General features: G+C 38.6%; 1 protein-coding gene across 9 annotated transcripts in view; it reads right to left on the bottom strand.

The window, feature by feature from the left end:
• LOC113515662 (protein furry) overlaps window positions 1-26,552 on the bottom strand; it is a 239,400-nt gene that overhangs the window by 168,509 nt on the left and 44,339 nt on the right. For all 9 annotated transcript variants that reach the window (XM_052896473.1, XM_052896478.1, XM_052896475.1 and 6 more), the window contains one exon: window positions 8,430-8,590. In XM_052896473.1, coding sequence (XP_052752433.1) covers window positions 8,430-8,590 — 161 coding nt within the window. The remainder of the gene's footprint in view (window positions 1-8,429; window positions 8,591-26,552) is intronic.

Below are 26,552 nucleotides of genomic sequence, written 5' to 3'. Positions count from 1 at the left end.
ATATTAATAATTAAGCATAATATTTATTTATGAATAGATTTGTAAATAATTATTTATAATTAATTTGCATACGCTGTAATGATAGAGTGAATCCATTAAATTTTATAATTATATATTTTTATACACTCGTTAAATGTGTGTAAAGGAGTCTATAAAACCTAAATGTATGAAAAGCCTAAGTATGTGAGGAGTCTAAATGTATAAAACCTAAATATGTGAAGAGCTTCAAGTAAAGAACCTAATAGATACGTTATTTGTATCAGTAAATTTAGATAAAGTATCTGTTTAAAAGATACGAGTTAAAACATCTAAATGGAAGTTCATAATTAAAAGCTTAAATGTATGAGTATAACATATCAACAAGCGAAAGAGCCTAAGTAAAAAACCTAAAGCGAAATGAAGTGAAATAATTTAAGCATTAAAATGTAATAAATGCAAAAAGGAATCCTAAAATAATTGTATATATAAGTGTAAATAAATAATTAGATAAAATCCCAAGTTAATTAAATATTAAAATGAAGATGTTCAAATAAATTTGTTAAAATAAATTTAAACAATACGAATAAAACTTTATGAAGCGTCTAAGTAACAACAAATACATATTTCATCTAAGAAATAACCTAGTGTTCATTGAATAAAAAAATAATAGTCCCTAACAAAATTCTAATAAATTTAATTTTTATTTATTAATTTTAATCATAGAAGTAAAGCTTATATAAATAATAATTTATCACCACCGGCCCCCCTGTCTGACAAATTTTGCACGGCCCCCCAATTTTAAGACTCCTATAAATATGTTGCATAAAATAATACAAACGGCCCCCATAGTTTAAAACTCTTATTATAAGAAATTCCTTTAATATACTTAAATTACCAATGACTATTTCTTAATACTCTCAGAAATAACATGATCAATAAGTTTTATAATAAAATATTATGTAACCCCATTAGATAGGTAGATAGACACGCCCCATCGCCTCCTCCAAAAGATCACAACAGCAAACCCAACACAAATACAACCAAATATATTAGATACATCAATTAATTTATTTTGTACAATAAATTATCATTTAAAAAGATACAAATGTCTTGTGTTATGTGCAATTACAAAGAGCAAAATAAACTAAGTGTGCGCAACATCTAAGTATATAAAATGCTTAGGTATGTAAAGAGTGTATATGTATAAAGAACCTACAAAATCTCTCTCTGATATAAGTATAAAGTTTTTTTTTTTTTTTTTTTATAATAAGTGTCTAAGTCAAAATAAGCGAATAATCAAATAAAATCTGAAATATAATTGTAAAGTGGAATAAAGAAATTATGTATAGAACCATAAATAAAATATTATAATAGCATCCTAATAAATTGTTGGAATTAAATTTAACAACATGAAAACACCTAATTAAATTTTCAAATTTAGGTAATCAAATAAAGTAACTAAAGGCCCTAACTAACCTTAATGATATTTTATGAAACGTCTAACTTTCAATTTGAAACCCCCTATAAAACATTATATAAGCTATTTAAACATCTTAGGATGATCAAAATCAAATCATAATTATTTAATATTTTTATTTTTATATATATATAATCACTGTCACTACATCATAAAAGTTTATGAAATAAAAGTCAATTGGATATTTCCTCAGAAATAAATAATGTCATTAATTCATCTTAAATCATTTCTTTCACAATAAAAAGAATTTAATAAATTTTATGTATAAGTCATTATAGCATAATTATTGTTTATAAAATTTATATAATGTTAAATTAATAGTTCAGTAAGTATTGAGAATTAATGAAGCAAAAGAATAATAAATGTGTCCTATAGCATAAAATTAGATCAATGTGAACTGAATATAACCTAGTAAGCTATCCTCACTACTATTGTTATGTACCTATTAGTGTAATACTTAATATTATTTACTCAATTGATATAGAGTAAAATAAAATATAAACCAAATCATGTAAATTTATTGTATAATTGACTCCAATAGGTAACCACTGAATGAATTTGATAATTTAAATCCTAAGAACATGAGATAACAGTAAAATAGGCTATTTACCTATAGACATAGAAATCATGAAATTAGGTTCAAATCCTAGATCTATGACGGTATAATTATTTAGTCATAATCATCAAAGTTGGTTTTGAGTTATACTATTAGCAGATATTACTGTTTAACTTTATACTCCTTCATATTTTAATAACCAATCCCTGAAGTCACAAGCTCCAATTGTGACCAAGTGTTCTTATTGATCTGATATGTGTAAATAGTCATGAACCAATTATATCCTGGTCACGGCACCAATTGTGATGGTCCCCCCTTTGCAACCCTGTGTACCCCTTTATAATATAACTACCCTCTTAACTAAACCTACACATGGAAAACCTACAAAGCCTAAGAAGGCTTACGAAGGCTTTACCTAATGAAATCTATGAAAATATAATGAAAATCTACCCTAAAGAAAGGCCTAACACTCTCAATATAACCCCATACCTATATTGTCTTATACACCCCAAACAACCTATGAATCATATAAACCCTTACAATAAATACATAATATTGAACAGATCTTATAATAGAACACTTGATCATTTGGCCAAATAAATAAATGTGTGATCGTCTAGAAATGTAGGACCCGTTGTGTGTGTAATAACCAAAAGGTTCTTTAATTGGTATATGATAGGAGTTAAATAATGAAGATAATTGATAAAGCTTTAAGGATTAAGAATAATTAATGAATTATACTCATAATTCATGTAACTAGGAAGTTATGTTATTTTAATAGTAAATTACAGTATAACTGTAATAATAAAAAAAAATGGGGGAGCGGTCGGGCCCCTCACACGCCCGGACCAGTGGAAGACTTTCCAACTATCTATAACTCTTCCTCCTAAAAGGTAGGGAAGGGTATTACTATTTATTAATGCACTCTGATGGTAATAAGGGAATGAGTATTCTCAGTTCCAAACCAAACATAAGTACATTTACTTCAACATTACAGTGGCTCCACCAGCCCCACGATGCTTCCAATATAAATTAGTGTTTGCCAGAGGCAAACGGATCGGAACTGAAATCTCAGGATCACTCCGACACGAGAGCTTACTCATGGGCGATGACCCTTTCAGTCCTATATGGCGACATAGAGATCACCCACTAACAGTACGAAACTGTTTCCCAGCGTCACCCTGTTACGAGCTTACTCAATGGGGGTTTCCCTTCGGCTCCACAAGAGATCAGACCAAGAAGCGAGATCACCCAGACACCAGAACTTACTTTGTTGGGACATAACCCTTCGGCTCTATAATGTGACATTAGAGATCACCTGTGAAGACAGTCCGATAGAGATGAAGATTTGTGTGATAGGGGATACCTTCCACACCCTGGAATTGGCCAAGCCATATAATGTTGATAATTGCTATATCATAACATAGCATTGTCAATTTAATATTATTTACTTAATACCAAGAATACTCAAGGTTCAAGTTAAATCAGTTGATTAGGCCGGAGCCTAAAAACGAGTAGTCCAACCCATAGGTCGAGAGCTACTAAAAGTAATGAGTGCTATTGAATGAACTATAAGTCCAGTCAATTATATATAATATTATTGGTGATTAATCACATTGTGAATTAACCAATTATTTATTCAGAGAGATATATCTAAAGGAACTATAAGTCCTTTAAAAGACACTGATTAATCACAAGTTAACAACGTCTCGTGAAATAACCAGTTGGGTTTTCTATAAGTTTGAGGACACTAAGTCCAACAAGCTATTATTGTGTTGAGAGTAATAGAAATCTTTTGTAATATTTGTAGAGGTTTGATTAATCACATTGTGAAATAATCAGATTAAATAATTATGTAGCTTTATAGAGAGGACTATAAGTCCTAATTGGTTGTTGTCATAAGTACTGATAAATTACACATTAAAGTGCCAGGTCAATTATTATATATAGGTATATAGGAAGGACAATAAGTCCTATTTGTGTATGTTGTAGTAGTAGAGGCAATATATTGCATAATTATAATGTGAAAGATATAGATTAAATATATATTTGTATAGAAAGGACAGTAAGTCCCATACAATTATTGTAGCTGTACTATAGTTATACTATATCTACTTCCTTTTAGTGTCTTAGTAAACCTATTTACTAAGAGGATTTCTCAGATAAACAAGTGTTTTAGTGTTTAAATCATCATGATTAAATCCCTAAGAAATTAGGTCTTTAAATAATTATCATATCATTTAAGTGAAATTTCTCATATAAATAATTCCAATATTTTCCCTACAGTTATTATAAAATAACAGAAAATTATATAAATTTTCTATAGACTTAGATATAGAATCATAACGTGTATAATCTCCTTTTGTTTGACATCTGTCACATTAATGACGTATTGATGTATTGAATTGAATTTTGATTATCTATCACAACTGTCAACGTAACAAATACTAGCAAGTTTGTTTATTTGTATTTGTTTAATATAATTAAATATAAAATCATCATATATCAACCGTAATATACAACTAAATTATCAGTGACATAAATAATCATGGTTTACACCAGAAATAATTAATAGTATCCAGTAATGCTGCAGTTTATATTCATATCAGTAGCCAAGCTTACTTTCAAATTCAAGAATGAACAGAAGATTAGAAGTTTAACATTCTTATTGCAATTGTACTTGCAATAATATATACATACAGTACTAATTATCAAGAACATTCCTCAAATACATGTGTGGTGAAGATTTTCCCAATATGCTATCTATTTGATTTCTAAACTCTAATGTAAATTTATTAAAGAAGTGAATAATCAGTGTTAGTGTTTGCTTTATTAATATTTAAAGTAATTGTCCTAACTTGATATTAATAGGTTCATATCTCCTTGGATGCAGCCCAACATATACAACTAACTCGATAATGAAATTTATAAAATACTAATATTATATTTTACTACTTGTATATCTCCATTCTATTCCCATAAATATTCAAAATATGTATATTAAATATAAATCCAATAAAGATTCACTAATTTTAACCCTGTCTGAACTTGTCTAGTCAATATAGCATGAACAAACAACACACATACAAACCTTATCGCCATAACAACTTTCTTCCTAAATATGAGTAAAATACATAGCTCACACTTGTCATTTAGTACTAATTTTATACTGTATCTCATACCTAGTTAAGAGTAACTATAGTCAGAGAATCCTTTAGTACATTTATTACCATTAGGAAATAAATCCACACCCATAATATCAGCATAATTAAATATTATTAGAAACCAGTAGTATTACTGGTTTCTAATAATATTTCTGTGTGTATACACAGAATTGTTATTATCAGCTTGCTTACTACAACAAAATCAATATTAAAGTTTATAATAAATCAAGACAAAATATCTATTTAAACAATACAGGCTTGTTTACCATAAACATCCCACCGTTACATGAATTTATCTACTAACACAATAATGTATTAAAAGTAATACATTCACATAAAATCACCTGCAACAGCTAAGCTGTTTCTCTGTACATCTGGTGTAAAACAAATTCCCACATGTAATCATGGGTAATTAAAAGTATACAAAAGAATCATTAGTACAATCGACCGAGCAATGGTATGAAAACACTTTACCATGAGACGTTAAGCATGAGCAGGTGTTCCAAATCAACACTGTAATAGTGTAATAAATACAACTATTCCATCATCATCATCGTCTCAACCATCACCAATCCACGACTGAACACAGGCAATTCCCCATAGACTGCCACTAGGAACAGCCCCAAACTCCTGCACCCACCGAGTCCCCATAATACACATAAAACAGTCACTCCAACCAATGGAGGCAGCCCTCACCACACTTGCATATACAGAGTCGCCACTCAATAACCCCTCTGTCTCATCAATGGTTGTTTCCCCAGCAATGAGACCAGGCCACAGCCACCTCAGTCTATTTATCCTCAATAAATAAATATAATAACTAGATATGAAACTAGTTAGTATTGTAATAGTTCAATAGTTGATTCAATAAGTATTTGCCAAAACTAGACAATTAGAATATTGAGTCAAATCGATGAATTTCTATCAAACAGCCATATAATTGAATTTTGTATATGATTAGAATAACGTAAGTACGTAAATTATATTGATGTAAACTTTGTTCAAATGTGATTGCATTTAACGATATACGCATTACCTAAAGGTATATGGACTCGACTAAATACGTATTTTAATAGTTGTTGGGAAAAATATTAAGTATAGACTTTGCCTGTGATCACAGTCAAAAATCTAACTACGTAGTAATAAATGGAACAAGCTCACCGGATTCTCCAGTCTTCTATTGATTAATTTCACACACTTAATCCATAGTGATACACTAAGATCTCCAACCCCTTCATCGAACCAGTCCCTCCTAGATCTATATCCTAGTTATTTTTTTATTTTATTGCGCAGTTCCTTAAAACACGACTCCCGCGCCATTTCTTTTTTTTTTCTTTCATTGCGCAATTCCTAAAAAAAGCAACTCTCGCGCGCCCGCCGATCCGCCGTCTCTCCTCTTTTTTCTTTTTTTTTTTTTTCTCACCTCGTAACGTCATAGATTATGTCACCGAAGGGTAGATATTTCAATAATCGGATTTAGCCTATTATTCGAACTGAACTTTTCTTTAAATTCAATTTAATTATATGTTAACGTATTTTGGTATTTTCTATTAAATTGATTATCGAATTTATAAAACTTTAAAGGCTCTCATAATTCTTATTAAACTGTGTTATATGCATCCTTTTTACACCTGATGAGAAAAAGGTAAACTATAATTTGGTTAATATAAAATATAATATATTTTTGTTTAATTTATTTAATTTTCTTGTGACGTCCACTACACTCTGGAAACACATCAAAGGAGTTTCCCTTCTGTGTCAATATTTCATATATGGTAACGTCTTCTCTGTATACTATTGTGAACCTTGACTTTAAAGTTTGTTTATATTAAATAGCTCAGCTTTCGCAGCGGTCACCCATAGGAACCCCTGTTTCTTTTCTATGTACTTATGGTATTAAACCTATTGTACTATAGGCGAACCGTCACAATATGAATAATGCAATTAAAAAGCAACTGATTTTCAGGTAATTTATCAATATATTGAAGTAAACATTACTTCTCTACTAGCGTTGACTTTGGAAGTAGGAAAACATTTCTAGACAGCGCATGAAAAGAAAATAAAAATACTGGTTCTAAAACTATATCTATAGGAAAACAACTGTTAAAACCACATTCAACTTGGTGCAGTTGTTTTAGCGTGATGTCAGAGGAAACATACAGAGAGACAAAAAAAAATTCTTATGGCTTCTGTTGTTCTTATCCCTCGCTCCTCATATATATTTTCATTGAATATCTCCTATGTAAATCAGATATATTTTATTACAATTTTACTATATTAATAATAAATAAATAACCATTGGCAAAGCACCACTTAGCTCTAAACAAAACAAATCCAAAAATATAACACATACTAAAATGTGTACTTTTTTTTATAAATACATACATACATACATATTACACTTAGTAAACAATCAGAATAATACAAATAGACAAACAAAATTAAACTCATGAATGTTTATGTTATGCAGGAATCGAACCCGTGACCATTTGAGGTGGTAGATTAAACCCTAGTGGCTTATCATCAAGGGCGTCAAAATTATAAAAGACGTAAAATAGAATAGGAGACATATGTATAAAAAAAAGTGTACACCTATTTTATAAAAGTCAGTTAGGAGGTGTTGGCGGTTGAACGTGTATATAGTTACGACTAGGCTTGGAATATTTCACAAGTAGCATGTGAAATAACAAATGGTGAGCAAAATCGTATTCCACTCCGGTTACATACTTTCATAAAGACGTCGCAGAATAGCTCTTAAGGAAATTGCAGATACGGTTACAGTATTTACATTTATTCGTGACCAGTCAGCTGCATTTAGACAATAGTGAAATGAAATCTCAACAGATGACCGACTGGGCTTATTAACACATTGACCGCCTTGTCAGTCACGGGTGACTGACACTGGAATACTCCAATGGGGCTACGCGACGCGTAATTTTTTTCCTTTCGCGCTTTGTCAGTCACATGTGGCTGACACATAAAAATCCTCATAATTTCCCATATAAATGCATAAAAGTAAAATAAATAATCATATATCTAGTTAATTTATTAAATATAAATTAAAAACAAAATAAAAAAATTATGAAAAAACTTGTTGGCGAAGAATGTGTAGTCTAGCAAATAGACTCACACTGTAATTACAGAAGTCACAATTCATACTTAACTTTCAATAACCTACAGTAGCATGTGTGTGTTTAATTATATTGACAAAGTGACAATGAGTTAAAGGTATAAATAATTGAGTGCGACTCACCGGCGTCGTCGTCGGCGGGCAGCGGGCCGACGGTGCCGAAGAACCGCTTGTCGAGCAGCTGCAGCAGCTGCAGCGCACTCTCGTGGACGGGCGCCCGCGGGCAGCCCGTGCACATTAGCGTCACGTTGATGATCGCCGTGTAGTGGTCGCACGGGTACTCCCTGCCATGTTACAAGTTTTAGAATATTTTTTTTTGAATGAATGAAGATGGAATGTTTAACCCGCCTGCGCTATCGGTATACGCTGGCAGAGTACCAGTGAAGGGTGACAGGTCAATTGGCCGATAGTGATTGTTCGCGACATTATTTGTATATATCGTAATTTATAGTTGTTAAGTCCCTAGTTAATCGTTTCTGTATTCTGTTATTTTATATAGATTTACATAGATTTAAGATAGTGTAAGTTAAATAAAGTATTCCTTTGCGTGTTGTCGTTATTACCTACGAATAGAAATTGTAACAATAAATAGAATTAAGAAATTGTAAATTGAAATAAAATAAATAAATAGACGCTATAGAGTACCGATCTGAAGAGACACGCGTCTCGTTCATTTTCGCCCCGTCCCGCTCGCACAGATCGCTATCGCGAGTTGGAAACATTATCGTGCGAGCGGGCGGGTATAAAGATAGGCCGCCTCCCGTCGAGCGGCATTCGCTTCCGGGCAGCGACGCACTACACTCGAGAAGAAATAGGACAAGAAGAAAAAATACTCTCTTCAGACGGTACCGGAGGCTTCAGAATAGTAATCGCTGTGTTTCACTCCAGCCTGAACCAACGCCCCTACAGTCCACGCTCACCGAACGGCAGTCCACACCGTTCATCGTGGTCCTTCGAGAAGCCGGATTGCTGGAGGAACACCGTTGGTACATCGAGAAGCCGGATCGCTGGAGGAAGACCATTCTGAAGCCGGATCGCTGAAATGCCGACTACGAGAAACATGAAGTCGTCGCAACAAAAAATCGCCGTCACCGAAGCCACAACGTCCGCCGCCACCACGTCGACTACGGCCGCCGGAACGCTGTCCGTCGCTGCCACGCCGTCCGTTGCTGCCACCACGTCGTCTGCGGCTGTCAGAATGCCTTCTGTCGCTGCCACGTCGTCTACCGCCGCCACCACATCGACTACGAACACGTCCGGCGATACGACGACCACAGGAGCCACGGAGACTACCGAAGCCACAGGAACGACAGAGGAGACAGCAAGGAAGAAGGAACCGAAGCACGGCACGGCACGCACGGTTCGCACCACGGCCTCGCAGAAGAAGAAGGCTCTGGCCAAGGCACGGGAGGAGCTACTTCGAAAGGAGGTGGAATTGGCCGCCGCACGTGTCGCCGCCCTGGAAGCCGAATCAGAGGACGACGAGGAAGTAGAAGACGACGACGCTACCGTCAGAAGAGAACGAACGTCGGATTGGGTTCATCGAAGCACGCTAGCACTCACGATGGAGCCGCATGTACCAGAGATAGAAGAAGTCACCGGCAAGCGTCAGGGGTTCGTCCCATCGAGACCCGTTGAAGAGGATTCGAGAGCGCCGCCGCCACAGCCGAGCAGCGACGCACTTCACCGGGACCACGCACGCCACGTTGACCCACATGCCGCCATTCCTACGATAGCAGCAGCGATGCAGTCGATGAAGAAAGAAGAACCGGTGCTGAAGGTGGGCATCGATTGTAATGAGTTTGCGATCGCCATGCAGATGGCCGCTCGCAACATACTGCCCTCCACAGCGTCAAGAGTCACCGAGTTGCCAGTCTTCAATGGATCGTCGAGCGAGTGGTTACCATGGAAGATGGCCTATGAAGAGAGCGCAAGTCAACTCACAGAACAAGAGAACCTAGCAAGACTGCGCAGAAGCTTGAAGGGGGCCGCAAAGGACGCGGCACGCTCCCTATTCGTCGGGTCTACGACCGCAGAAGAAGTAATGAAGATGTTAGCCGCGAGGTTCGGCCGCCCTGGAGCACTCGTCACAGCCGAACTGAACAAACTCCGCGCGCTACCACGACTCTCGGACAACGCAAGAGACGTCTGCCTCTTCGCAAGCAAGGTGCAGAACGTCGTCGCCACGATACGAGCGCTGAACAAGAGTCACTACCTATACAACGAAGAAATAGTGAGAAACGTCACAGAGAAGATGCCGTCGGTACTACGCTTCAAGTACTACGATTTCGCCAACGACCAACCGGAGGGACAACCGGACCTCATAACACTCTCTCAGTTCCTGCAAAGGACCGCCGCACGATGTGGAAACTTCGCCCCCGCCGAGGAGATACCGTCCGAAGACCGGCGGGAGTCCGCTCCTAGGAAGACGGCGAAGACATACACGACGCAGGAGAAACCCGCTACACCACCGTGCCCGATGTGTCGACGAGAGGGACACGCTCCATCGGACTGCAAGACGATGAAGGAAGCGGACACATCGGCGAGATGGGAGTTAGCGAAGACTCATAGGCTGTGTTTCCGTTGCCTCAAAGTGAGAAGATTTCGCCACGCCTGCAAGAGCAAGAGATGTGGAGTAGATGAGTGCACGCAGACTCATCACCCTCTGCTGCACACCACGCGACAACAGCCGGAGAATGAAGTAACAACACACGTCGTCGAGGACAAGTCCGCCGCAGTCACCGCATCGGCAAGGGAAAACGACAAGATCGCGTTCCTGAAGATCCTGCCGATACGAGTCACCGGTCCCACGGGAACGTGCGACACCTACGCGCTACTGGACGACGGGTCGACTTGCACCATCATCGAGACGACGGTGGCGGAGCGAATCGGTGCTACGGGTCCCCCCGCACCATTCTACATGGAAGGTGTGGCCGGGGCGCGGATCAACGCAGCTCAATCGACGCGTGTTCACTTCAAGATCCGCGGGCGGAATTCACAAGAATACACAGTGGGGGCACGGACGATGGACAGACTGCAGTTATCACCGCAGTCGGTACCACGCAGCGTCATCAAGGGCTGTCCACATCTGCGGGACATAGAGAGGGAATTGGTCTACGAAGAGGGCAAACCGACGGTACTGCTGGGGCAAGACAACTGGCACCTACTGCTGGCCCACGAAGTCAGAAGAGGATCCGACACGCAGCCGGTCGCATCACTCACCGACCTGGGATGGGTACTGCACGGTACGAGTCGCGGCAGGACAAGACAGCAGGTGCACAGAATCAGCCACATAGTGACGACACATGAAGAGGAACAATCGATGGAAGAAATGATGAAGCAACATTTCGCGCTCGAATCGCTGGGAATCGCACCGAAGAGGTCTTACAATGAAGAGGAACGTCGCGCCCTACGCGTTTTAGAGGAGAAAACTCGTCCGTTACCGGCGGGAGGATACGAGACGGGGTTATTATGGAAGAAGGACGACCCTGTGCCGCCGGACAACTACGACTCGACGATGCGACGTCTCCGACCGGTCGAAAGGAAATTCGACAAAAACGAAGAACAGTGGCCGCGTGAAGATAGTTCAAGCGACGATAGTCAAGCGGAAACGGGAGAAGAACGCGTACACAAGCTACAGAACGCGACGCAGTTATCCATAGCATTACCCGATCCGTCACGTTTTTCTAATTGGTTGAAACTTGTTCGCAGTTCAGCACGGGTGTTGCAGTTCATCGACCTCCTGCGACCGACCAGTCAACGCTGTACCGCCATCCGAAAAAGAAACAAGAAGAAAGAGAGCGCCGACCCCACTTGGACCCGCACGAAGAAAGTCGATAGAGAGAAGACGAAGATGAAAATCAAGAACAGCAATAGTCCATCTGTGTGTTTCATCCCCATAGACACACACTACCTAGATCGCGCGCGACGACTATGGATTCGCGCGATGCAACAAGAGGCGTTCGGCGACGAAATCGCAGCATTAAAACATGGAAAACAGCTGCCGTCATCCAGTCGACTCATACAGCTGTCAGTCGTCATAGACAACGACGACATTCTGCGACTTCGATCGAGAATAGCAGCCGCCGCCGATTTGTCAGCCGAGCAACGAGAGCCCCCCATCGTCGACGGAAACCACGCCTGGGTGCGCCTATACATCGCATGGGTGCATCGGAAACTTCACCACGGCGGCTTCGAGATCACCACGAACGAGGTGCGACAACACTTGTGGGTGTTGCGCCTACGACACGCCGTCCGCAGTGAACTGAAGAGGTGTCAGCTGTGCCGCCTACGAAGAGCAAGACCGGCGCAGCCATCAACGGGCAACCATCCACAGAGCAGGCTGGCGCATCATCAACGACCGTTCACGTTCACCGGCCTAGACTACTTCGGGCCTATGACCGTGACAGTGGGCCGCACTCACCAGAAACGATACGGAGTGCTCTTCACCTGCCTAACGACGCGCGCAGTCCACCTAGAAATCGCCGGCAGCCTCAGCACGGACTCCGCCATAATGGCCCTGCGGCGCTTCATAAGCCGCAGAGGGTGTCCCACTGAGCTATGGTCCGACCAAGGCACCAACCTCAAAGGTGCTGACGTCGAACTGAAGAAAGCAGCCGAGGAAGCCATCCAAGAAGAGTCATCAGTCCATTTCATCCGGTGGCGCTACATTCCCCCGAGCGCACCCTTCATGGGAGGTGCGTGGGAACGGCTGGTGCGTAGCGTGAAGACCGCACTAGCCGCCACGTTGAACGAGCGGGCCCCCAAGGAAGAGGTCCTCCACACTCTGCTGGTCGAGGTCGAGCACACCCTCAATAGTCGACCGCTAACCCACGTGTCAACATCGGCAGACGACGACAGCGCCCTAACCCCCAATCACTTCATATTGGGCGGTCCATCGCGCATCCCACTGCCAGGCAGCTTCACAGAGAGCGACGCGGCGGGACACAAGGAGTGGCGTGCCAGCCAGAGGCTAGCTGATTGCTTCTGGAACCGGTGGGTGAAGGAGTACCTACCCGAGTTGCAACACCGGCGGGAGCCCCGAGCTACACACGGAGCCATCAAAATGGACGACCTGGTCCTGATAGCTGATGGGACCTTGCCTCGCAACACGTGGCCGCGAGGCGTGGTGGTGGCGACCTACCCTGGACCAGACGGCGAGGTTCGAGCGGTCGACGTGCGGACGAACAAGGGCATCCTACGGCGACCCACTAAGAAGCTGATCATACTGCCCACATCGACATCGAGCGACGCGAACACGAGTTAACTCCAGCTACGAGAGCTGCGGCGGGAGATTATGTTCGCGACATTATTTGTATATATCGTAATTTATAGTTGTTAAGTCCCTAGTTAATCGTTTCTGTATTCTGTTATTTTATATAGATTTACATAGATTTAAGATAGTGTAAGTTAAATAAAGTATTCCTTTGCGTGTTGTCGTTATTACCTACGAATAGAAATTGTAACAATAAATAGAATTAAGAAATTGTAAATTGAAATAAAATAAATAAATAGACGCTATAGAGTACCGATCTGAAGAGACACGCGTCTCGTTCATTTTCGCCCCGTCCCGCTCGCACAGATCGCTATCGCGAGTTGGAAACATTATCGTGCGAGCGGGCGGGTATAAAGATAGGCCGCCTCCCGTCGAGCGGCATTCGCTTCCGGGCAGCGACGCACTACACTCGAGAAGAAATAGGACAAGAAGAAAAAATACTCTCTTCAGACGGTACCGGAGGCTTCAGAATAGTAATCGCTGTGTTTCACTCCAGCCTGAACCAACGCCCCTACAGTCCACGCTCACCGAACGGCAGTCCACACCGTTCAGTGATCAATTGAATAAGAGTTAACCACTATGATTTTTAATATGTATTGCTAGCGATAGGGTTCTTAAATCTCATTACTATCAATCCCTTTCCCTCCAATATTCTCATATTAGGTCGTATATTAAATTTGTGTATATCGTGTGCTTAGGTACCTCCGTCTTGAACAATAAGTGGCTTATAATGTATTACATACTTTATTTTATTTATTTTTTCGACGGTTCACTACCATATTTATTTATTTGAATTAAGCACAGCAACAGCAAACATATTAAACATAAATTTTATATTTTTTTTTGTGTAGCATGCTGATACAGAACACTGACAATAGATTACATGCATGTAAATATCACAATATAATTAATACCATATACTAAATAGAGTATAACTTTCAGCAAACTTAAAAATATACGATACTTTCAAATTGATTGCTTTTTCAAAATTGTTATCACGTAATTCCATCATTTATTTTATATCATAATAACTATATTTAATAAATTAAGTCCTTTAGTTATGAGGACTTTCAATAACTTTGAAATGTATTCTATGCTTATTGACATTGGTTGTCTAGCTTTTTTTTATACAACTTAGAATGGCAAACAAGCTGACGGCCCATCTGATGGAAAATAGTAACCGTTGCCTATAGACATGAGCAGTAACCATGGACATAACAGAGTATACTGTTTCGCCCATGATACCTCCCATGCGTTGCCATTCCTGAGGACTCAGGTGTTATTCCTCCGTAACCAGTAAATTCACGCCATATCCCACCCTTCAAACCGAAACACAGCCATGCAAACACAACTGCTTCACGGTAGAAACACGAATGGGACAGAGGTACCCAAACAATCGACTTTTGTACAAAGTCTCCCTCTGGTAAACAATTTTTCAGTACGTATAGAGTGAACGAAATACTGAAAATGTTTAATGGAATACTGAAACAAGAATTACAGGTTACGAAGGCATATAACATCTTAGACTTTAGGAATGGCAATGCATGATAAGCATCATGAATATAACAGTGTAATATGGGAGATCCATGTGGTCCCGGCATGGAATAGACCACTCTTTCCTTCCCGTGGCTGTAAGAGGCGTTTAAAGATACTTAATGGTCGAGGGACGGACAGCAGCGTCCCTCTTAAAACATCACCAAAGCCTAACTGCTATTGCCACCTTACCCGACAACCGTGGCAACTGCTGGCAAAAGACCCCAAGCGAGAGGTCCATATTCAGCAGTGGACAGTTAACAGCTGTATCATCATTGTATGATGACCAGGATGCTGCTTCTGTGTATTTATAGGCGACGATTAACCCTTTTTACCAGACTGGCTGGCAATAATGGTTGCCATTCCAAATTGTATAAAAAAATATTAATATAATTTATTTTTTATTTATTTATTCTTTATTGACCACATTACAAAAAAAAAAAATGTCTGGTACAAAAAAGCCTTATTACTAGATATATAACATTCGATCCCATTCAATCTTTGGCAAAACAGAAATGTAATTATGCGGTGAAAAATTTAAAATTATTGAAGATAAACAGTTACAGACGTATCCATAATGACTTACAAATTATATAACACATACAATGGGGAACAACGGCACATTATGCTCATATACATATATATACGTACATGAGTTTTGTATTATGTAAAAACACTATTCGGTGTTTTAAAAGTTATTCAGTAACTAGTAAGCCTGCATATTTTCACGTTACATGTATTAGTATTTCTAAAACCAAAAGTATGCAAAAGACAGGTTGAAGTTAACGATCCGATAAAAGAAATTGGTGAAATAAACTTGTCATTTAAACAAAATTATACGGAGGCTACTATAGGAAAACTCGGCAAAGTTTAATGAGTAATTGACCCGTGTGAAGCGAATTTCCTTCAGAAAAGAAAGTGAAGTTACTTCGGAAGTGTTTTCATTAAGTATATTAGTTCAGATTACGTTTGGTAACAACAATACGTGCTATTTCAATTATGAAAATAAAAAAGAAATAATACAGAAGCGACCAGTAACTAAAAAAAAAGCCGGTCAAGTGCGAGTCGGACTCGCGCAACGAGGGTTCCGTACAAAATCATCAAGTTTATTTTTTTGTGAAATAACTTTACGGTTTTTCGATTTTTTCCTTTACTTTTACTACATGATATTGCTTCTTGCTAAACTTTATAATTCTAGGCCAACGAGGAATACCTTATAGGTTTTGATTCACTTTGCGAATGTCAAAATATGCGATATAAATGTAACATAAACGGCCGTATCCTTTGATTGCGTCGATTTAGAAGCTTAATTTTTTTCACTGCTTTAAGAGATTGTAGACCTGAATTTATGATATTAATTTCAACTTAATACTTCCACGCGTTCCTAAGAAAAAGAGTCTTGACATACGAACGGACGGACAACGAAGTGATCCTATAAGGATCCCGTTTTTTCCTTGAAGATACAGAACCTTAAAAAAATTCGAAATCAGCTAAGAATTGGCAAAGAAATCGGATTATATATATGCACTTGAACAGAAGTGAGAGGCTTCACCTTTTTACAAACAGCTTACCATTGTGCCGCTAACAAAACAGCCAGCTTTGGTATGTTTAATTTCCCTTCGTTTTAAAATTCGATCTCAATGATTTTGATTTGTGATAATCCTAGCTGTTTCCCATGACCACGCCCGGATGCATTAGTATATAAAGGATCCCATGTGTTAGTTAGTAATATAACTTACACGTGTAACAAATTCCATTCAAATCTGCTTAGTATTTTAGGCGTTATTGGTATCAAATATTTTTACTAACTTTCACATTTATAATAGTAGAATGAATCGAATGGTTTGCAATATGTATAAGAAAAAAACTATTTGCTGTATTGGTCAGTACGTCGAAAATTTTACTCTAAGTTATTCGCAAGCAACAAGCATCTTGGACGAAACGTGCCATCGTTGGCGACCCCCGGGACAGGACCGCCTCTAAGTCCCTAATTTGGGAATTAGGGATTACGCCCATCCAATGACAATGGCATCGTAGGTGGTTCTGACGCGAATTCTAATATTCACATAAAAACATGTGAATACTGCGGACATTGAACGGTATTGGTGTACATATTATGCACACATGTTACAGTCAACTCCATGTTACGAGCTAATAACTAAAGTTTATTATTTTGAATTTTGCCTAATGATCCTGGCGTAGAATGGACCACCCCTTCTTTCCGTAACTATCATAAGAGGCGAATAAAGGAAGTAAAGGGTCGAGGGATGGGCGAGCAGCGTTCCCATTAATAAATCACAACTATAGGGGGAAAGGGATTGTTAGTAATGGAGACTGAGAATCCTATTGCTAGCAATAGGATTCTCAGTCTCCATATACTATACTCAACCAGGTCGACCTCCTCGCGGTTCTCCCTGGAAACTATCATGGTTAATTCCTGATGAATTCATCATGATGGGCTAACTGGCCTGTTTTCATTCTCATCTATCACCTTTGACTGGTGCTCCGCCAGCGTATCCCGTTAGCGCAGGCAGGGTTACCATACCATTTTCACCCGTCAAAAAAATAAAAAATAAATAAATCACAACTACTGGTAAAATGGCCTGTATTCAGTAATGGACAGTTAATGGCTCATATGATAATAATGATTATTATCGAAAATTCTCTCTGCCCGTGCGAAGCGAGCCGGAATTTTTCATTTATCTTTTTGCCATTAAAATTTTCAATGACAGCTTTATAAAAATACGAGTATTTTTAACGTTTTAGTTCGCCAGTAGGGAATTTTTTAAATAATCAATCGGAAACAATGAAAAATGTTAAATTTGTTTTTGTAAATTGTTAGATAATTGAGACGTTGTGATACTTCGTAATGAACACTTTAATTTACCACGCTACCAGTTTATTCTTAGACTATGTACAGTAACGTAAACCTAATGGATTCATTCGTACACTAATGAGCATCCTCTATAGATAGCAATAGAGATACTTTAATTAGAATAACAAAATCGTTATAATTATCATCCAATATGTATTTTATTGATTATTAGAGGTGATTATTAAGCGACGGCAGCTCAGTTGTAGAGAACCCACGACGACGGGCCGGGAATATCAGAATGGAATCTCAGTCCAAACTTCTGAATTTCCAAATGCATGTTTGGATCATATATAATCAACTGTCACTTCCCTTATGCTTCACAAGAGGGAATCACTTTTATACGAGTAATGTTAGCAGCATATTTTTCAATTTTATGTAATTTTCATTGTAAAAATCAAAGTAAAATAACCAAAATAGTTTTTTTTTTATACAACTTAGAATGGCAAACAAGCTGACGGCCCACCTGATGTAAAGTGGTAACCGTCGCCTATAGACATAAGCAGCGCCATGGACATAACAGAGTATACTGTTTCGCCCATGATAGCCCCCAGCGCGTTGCCATTCCTGAGGACTCAGGTGTTATTCCTCTGTACCTAGTAAATTCACGCCATATCCCATCCTTCAAAGCGAAACACAGCCATGCAAACACAACTGCTTCACGGTTGAAACCCGAATGGGACAGAGGTACCCAAGCAATCGACTTTTGTACAGTCTCCCCCTCTGGTAAAGTTAATCCCTCTCCTTCAGTAAAATCTCCGTAAACATCATAGCTTCCGCGACATAAGTTTCACGTCACGTTTACACGATAGTATTAGTATGCCGTGCGTATATGTGGCAGTAGTTTTATTGAAAAAATAGCGCGGAGCACAAATCTGCTTATCGTGATACTAATGGTTACTACTTCAGGGTTTAAGGCCAATAAGTCATATACGAGATCGTACACATTATATTGAAATTGAGCTCGTTTTAGACGCACAAAAATACGAGTATTTTCCTTCTTCTAAGTACATATTAAAACATAACAAAATTGAGTTACAATGTTTGTGTACAATCATTTACGAAACCGTTCAACAGAATTTAATAAAATATTGTGTATGTGTGTAGTATTTGCTCCAATTTGAGGGGCAGGACAGTATCTTATTTAGATAAAAAGAAATGGACCCGGTAGGGGGCAAAATAACGTTTGCCGAGTCAGTTAGTTTTAAAATGAAATAGAATTTTTTAAAGTTCGACATACTATTATTGGCCATCTGATTAACATATTTATGCCGTGGACTTTACGCCAGATATTGTACTAACAGAGACCGCTTCTACACCGGCCGAGCAAATACAAGGACTTACAAAAAAGAGCGCCCATAAAACATGGTACCTTTCACAGTGCGCAACTAGGTCACCGCCTCTTTGTTGACTATGTACTTACTCATATATAACCAGTAAACTCTTCCTATGTACCTTATTGCGGAAAATAAATGATTTATAGTTCTATGTCAGCATAACAGAACGGTTACTTAATTTCATCGTGATTAAACTTCGTGTTAATATCATAACTTGGTTTAGTACACAGCAGAAGTACATTTGGTTGAGTAAAAAAAGTGCTTCAATCGCTACAAAAGAAAATGTGACAACTATTCATTTACGTCACGTATTTCCATGTTTGCGATGTTCTCGTGGAAGCACCCTCACATTCACATGTAGGGGATCATTATTAAAGTAGCAGAGTAGTCTCTTGGTTAACATCCCTGTACTTTACCTACTCTTGATTAAAGGTTCCGGATTGTCTTGAAAGTAATATTCTTTTAATAAAAGGAAATACTGTATTTATAAAGTTATTTTAAATTATTATTCAGTAATATAATACAAGAAACTTGGCGCGAGGCATCGTGCTTCAAAGCTCTCGACTTCCGTAGACTATTTCAGCAGTCTACATTTACACTTCACGTTTAAGTAACGAGATACGGGACCTATAGTTTTAATAGTTACTACATCTATAGAGTCTTTGTTAGGAAATTTATTGTATCGCTCACGAGAAGCAGGAAGAAATCGCACGACGAAATGAAATATCGCACTTATTTTGGTCAATAAGAAAGCTATGGTATTAAAAATTAAATTAAAACTTAACTAAAATTGTAAAGGCTTTTCTCCTTTACGCTAAATTAAATTATATATACATATAATTTAATTTAGCGTAATTTTTGCAATTTTACAATGTAATATACCCTTTGTCATTCGTATACGAGTATGTCGACTGTTAACTCCTCTCTAATATAGTACACGTCTATCTGACCATTATAAGCAAGAAATTTCTGTTACTTACCTAAATATTTAACCATTTATTTATTGTTATTTTCTTATGGTATTTACCTTATTATTTGCAATGTCAGCGTTACCGGTCCACCCAAGAGGTAAATCAGGAAAGTGGTGCAAGTGGACGCCACCCGCATTGATTCCGCGAACATCGAACCACGAAAACACTTATTTCCTATTAATATTGCACTTGATTGTTCTGTATGAAACATCGATTAGGAGTAGACATTAATTGTAATCTATTATATTTTACTAGCGACCCGCCCCGGCTTCACACGGGTGTACTATTTGTTTGTGTAATTTTTAAACTGTTCAACACATTTTAGTAAGGCTAGTATTTTGACGTGTGTGAAAGTACTGCACTAATATTACCTAAGATGGAACTAATGATGTAAAAAAATGGTAATTAACGCTCCTTTCCACTCAGGGTTTGCTGAAAGAGAACTTTTACAGAGTTAAATTCGCCTGTTTTTTTAAACGAACAGCCTATTTTGCAATCTGATGTGTGCGTGTTTATAAATACAGTTTCTCCTACGCCCCTAACCTCTTCGCCCCGCCTACTATTCTCGCACAGCCAGCGTCAGCGAGAACGCAATAATATTAACGGCCTATTGGTTTTAGTTCGCATTATCTTCCAACCAACGTTATCAATTAATATGCTATAAAAAGTAAACTTTATCTCCATGAAATTCCCATTTTGCTTTCACTATTTGGTTTTAAAGGAATTTGTAAAGTGTACAACAAACCTGTATCCAAACCTATAAATTAGATATATGGTGTTGAGGATTTTTATAAAGCTAAAAAAAATGAATATTTTTGTTAAAGATTTTATTTCTTTATTTTAAACCGTCCAGGCAGCGAACACCATGTTCTAAGATTTTTGCTGACTTCAATTACATCTATTGTGACTAATTATTGAAAATATATATTTACCAAAATAACAAATAGTCTATAGCACTCAAGGATAAAATATCTTTCTAACAGCAGAATAATTTCCAAAATTAGATTAGTAGTACCGGAGATTACTCCAAACATCTAAACTTACAAATTTATCTCCTTATAACATTTAGTGTATACTTAGATTAAATTTTAATATATTTTTTGAGGGCTTCCACTAGCAACTTCGTTAATTATATTGAATGTTACGTGTACATACATAAAATAACAACCATAAAATTCCAATACCTCAAAAAATGCCTCAAAAATGTCAGGGAATTCAAGTTAACAGTGGATAATGTAAACGTTATTGTTATATACTGAGGTATATATATATATATGTGTTAAATGCAACGTGGCAACGGATCTACCTACATACATTAATATTTAGTACGCAGGATAATTACTTTAGGGCAATGTTTTTCAACTTTAATGAACCCGAGAACCCGTTACCAGTTAATATATTTTGGATGTATTCAGTACTGTGACAAGATGTCAGCATATATATATATATATATATATATATATATATATATATATATATATATAAAGACAGATCAAGTAATTAAATGCACTGCGTAAATCAATATCGGATATTATTTAGGTAGTATAGTGACATAATATCTAAGAGGATTTATACAATTGTTTCAATTAAAAAGTGTAATTGCCCGGCATAATATAGGCCATTCCTTTCTCGTGGCGACTAAGGGAGAGCGAGGGATGAGCAGCAGTATCCTTTTAAAACATAACTATATACTTTTAAAGCCTAACTGTGGTTGCCAATCCGCTTGCCAAGCGTGGCTACTACTGGCAAAATCCCCCAAGGGGAGGCTTATTTTCAGCAGTGGACCGTTAAAGGCTGATGTGATGATGAATTAAAGTGTTCATATAGTTTACTGTTAATTTATCGTGTTAGCGACTGCGACTCCTTTATAATGTCGTAAGCCACGTGTTGAAAAACACTGCTTTAGGGGATAATAAATTGAATTCGGTGTCACCTTGGAAGAAATACTATTTCCCGTGTGATAAATATTAATCGTTACGTAACTGATATATAGTTGGTTGGGGACCGGGACACACTCCGATGGCGATATCAATCTGTTAAGCCAATACAAAAATAAATGAATTTACCAGAGGGAGATTTTGTACAAAAGTCGTTTGCTTGGGTATCTCTGTCCCATTCGTGTTTCTACTGTGAAGCAGTTGTGTTTGTATGGCTGTGTTTCGATTTGAAGGGTGGGATATGGCGTGAATTTACAAGGTACAGAGGAATAACATCTGAATACTCAGGAATGGCAACGCATGGGGGGTATCATGGGCGAAACAGTATACTGTGTTATGTCTATGGTACTGGTCATGTCTATAGGCGACGGTTACCACTTTCCATCAGGTGGACCGTTAGCTTGTTTTCCATTCTAAGTTGTATAAAAAAGAAAAAAACTTTAGTTCTGCACTTTTGGTACCACACTTCATAAGCAGTCAGGTGAAAATCATTGATTTTTCACAAAAATACAATTATTTAACTTGTGTAATATGATGGTAGGTAAGTAATAAATTTAAGGTAAGTCAGTGTAAAGAGGCTGCAATGTTCAAGCGGGGCCAACGATAACCCGTTGCGCGTATTTAATGCTCGTTTAATTAACTAGTTTATTTTTTATTTTAGGCTTTCTGAGTAACAATTAATTATGGCGTGTGAAATGCAACCAAACAGAATATAATTATTTTATCAATAGGTAATTAATACGCATACAATGGCCGTGTCGTCCCGGCATCGAATAGGCTACCCCTTTCTTTTCCGTGGGCGTCGTAAGAGGCGACTAAGGGAGGGCGAGAAAGCAGGGTCCGTCTTAAAACATCTCTAAAGGCTAACTGCGGTTGCCAATGTACCTGCCAAGCGTGGGAACTACTGGCAAAACACCCCCAAAGGGGAAAGCTTATGTTCAGCAGTGGACAGTTAAAGGCTGACATGACGATGATGATGATAATGTATCCATTATTTTTATGTATCAATAAATAGGGCATTCTCCTTAATATATCCCGTTACGTTTAATGTTCCGCCAGTAAGAACTAACCTACTTCAGCAGGGGGGAAAGGGATTGTTAGTAATGGAGATTGAGAATCCCATTCCACCAGTGAAGGGTGATAGATGAGAATGAAAACAGACTAGTTAGACCATCATGACGAATTCATCAGGAATTAACCATGATAGTTTCCAGGAGGAACCGCGAGGGGGTCGACCTGATAGGGTATATTGCTAGCAATGGGATTGTCAGTCTCCATCACTAACAATGCCTTTCCCCACTTGTATGTGTATAAGGTACACATGTAAATACATACGTCTAACTACAAGTACATAATTTGTTTGTAACAAAAGTAAACTTTACAATTAGATATTCGTAAACAGGCTAAAATTATTGCCGGATAAATTCGCTGTGAGATTCGTAAGGGCTTCGCTTGTCCCAGTATTACATAAGCACCATCGCTCATTGTGTCAGTGTGGTTTAATCGCCATATCGATCATGGCTTAAAGGAGTCACAATGGTGGATATGTACACGGGAATGTACAGGTTATTTCGTGTACTTGACAGTAATTTAAATTAAAATTTTATCACCCTAGACATGCGTCAATGTCCGCAGCATAATTGGCACAAAAGTCGATTGCATGAGTTTCTTTGCGTATGAGTCTTTTTTTACCATTTAAAATATGCCATTGTAAGCAATGGCAACTGTTCTATGTCTTTTTTCTTTGATGGATGAAAATGGTATGGTAACCTCGCCCGCGCTAACGGGACACGCTGGCGGAGCAACAGTAAGAGTGATAGATAAGAATGAAAACAGGCCAGTTAGCCCATTATGATGAATTCATCAGGAATTAATCATGATAGTTTCCAGGGGGAACCACGAGGAAGTCGACCTGGTTGGGCATATTGCTAGCAATGGGATTCTTCGTCTCCATTACTAACAATCCCTTTTCCCACCATCGTTCTTTGTCGTGTGGTTCCGGCATAGAATGGGCTAACCCTTTCTTTCTCGTGTTTTTTTTTATACAACTTAGAATGGCAAACAAGCTGACGGCCCACCTGATGGAAAGTGGTAACCGTCGCCTATAGACATGAGCTGTACTATGGACATAACAGAGTATACTGTTTCGCCCATGATACCACCCACGCGTTGCCATTCCTGAGGACTCAGGTGTTATTCTTCTGTACCCAGTAAATTCACGCCATATCCCACCCTTCACACCGAAACACAGCCATGCAAACACAACTGCTTCACGGTTTAAAACGTCGTCGTGTGTGTCGTAAGAGGCGACTAAGGGAGGGCGAGGGCCGGGGCGGGGGATAGACAAGAGTATATTTCATTCATCGTCATCATCTTTACATCAGTCGTTAACTGTCCACTGCTGAACATAAGTCTCCCCTTACTGGGGGGATATTGCCAATAGTTGCCACGCTTTGCAGGTGGGTTGGTAACCGCAGGTAGGCTTTGGAGATGTTTTAAGAGGGACGCTGCTGCCTATCCCTTGCTTTTCTTTAGTCGCCTCTTACGACACCTATGGGAAAGAAAGGGGTGGCCTATTTTACGCTGGGGTCATATGGCATATTATATTACAAGGTAAGAATCAGCGGCGTAACAATAGGGTGGCAGGGCTGGCAAAATGCCACGGGCCCCCGACTCAAAAGGGCCCCGGCTCAAGAGGCCGCGAGCTCAGAAATATATATATTTTTTTTACATTGTACCTGAGTATTTTATTTTACTTGAAAAGTTTTTTTTTTTTTTATTGATAGGGCCCCATCAAAAGAATTTGCCACAGGCCCCAAACGGTATAGTTACGCCACTGGTAAGAACAGAATATTTTGGCATTTCACGACGTTTTACGGCACAAAAGTCTTAAAACTACTAAGACTTTAGATCTATTTAGCGAATACCAGAAAGGAGTTCCCGCTCAGTATATACTGTGCTGTATTTGGCAATACTACAGCGGTTACTTTCAGCGAGGCCACCGAACACAAGACAGCGATCGTATGAAATAAGATGACGAAATGCGATAGAAATTTTGACATGTGCTGTGCACTGTGACATTTGTGGCAATACTATATTGTTGTTCGTGAGGAGTGAAACATTATGCCACAGTATATTGAAATTTCACTATTTCTACAAGTGCTTGGTGAAGGAAATTACACAGAGGTACAAACGTTACAATATAGTGTATACAAGAGGCCTAGTAGATTGAGCACACTCTGGTAGGCGTGTGAATTATGTAAACACAGCTCCTAGTTGATCAAGCTGTATAATCCTTACACAATTGTTTTGGATTTCGAATGTGAAATTAAATTTGAAATTGTATAAAGAATAATTATCGTAATAATACCAGAGGGAGACAATGTACAAAAGTCGATTGCTTGGGTACCTCTGTGCTATTCGTGTTTCAACCGTGAAGCAGTTGTGTTTGCATAGCTGTGTTTCGGTTTGAAGGGTGGGATATGGCAGTGAATTAACAGGGTACAGAGGAATAACATCTGAGTCCTCAGGAATGGCAACGCATGGGGGGTATCGTGGGCGAAACAGTATACTCTGTTATGTCCATGGTACTGCTCAAGTCTATAGGCGACGGTTACCACTTTCCATCAGGTGGGTCGTCAGCTTGTTTGCCATTCTAAGTTGTATAAACAAAAAAGAAAAAGTTTTCTGTACAATAGTATTTCTAAAATTACATCATCATCAATCATCACAATCATGCCATCAATGCTTATTATTGGATACAGGCATACAATTGAGCACGATTTTCGGCTATATGTTTCAGCCCAGTTGTGAGTTGTCCCATACTTCCTTACTACACTTGCCGATTCACAGTCACCACTCTAGAACGTTTACTCCTAACTTAACTATATCGATATAAGCAGTGTAAATTGTTGTAAACAATGTAAATGTAACGCGTAAAGTGCAAGTGAAGAATAATTCGAGACAAAACAAAAAATCAAAGCATATGGACTGTGTGATATACTCCTAGTAAACCGCAGGGAACGGGATCATTAATAAAGGGGTATAACAACCTCATTGCTCACAATATACCTCAACAGGTCGACCTTCACGCGGTTCTCCTTTGTGGTTTAACGTTAAATTCGTTACGATGGGCCAACTCACCTCCTTTCATCTATCATCCATCACTTCTACCTCGCTTGCGTATACGAAAGCACAGGCGGAGTTACTATTGCATTTTTACCCAATAAAAAAATAAAAACTCCTAATACTCCAGTAGAGAAACGTCAACGAGTTGTCATGATGACGATAAATGGTAATCATTTTTACAAAGTGCTCGATA

The sequence above is a fragment of the Galleria mellonella genome, unplaced genomic scaffold (genome assembly GCF_026898425.1).
Source record: "Galleria mellonella isolate WM207_F2 unplaced genomic scaffold, CSIRO_AGI_GalMel_v1 utg33, whole genome shotgun sequence".
NCBI classification, from domain to species: Eukaryota; Metazoa; Arthropoda; class Insecta; order Lepidoptera; family Pyralidae; genus Galleria; species Galleria mellonella.
The sequence above is the reverse complement of the archived record's forward strand: the minus strand, read 5'-3'. Positions and strand labels throughout refer to the sequence as shown.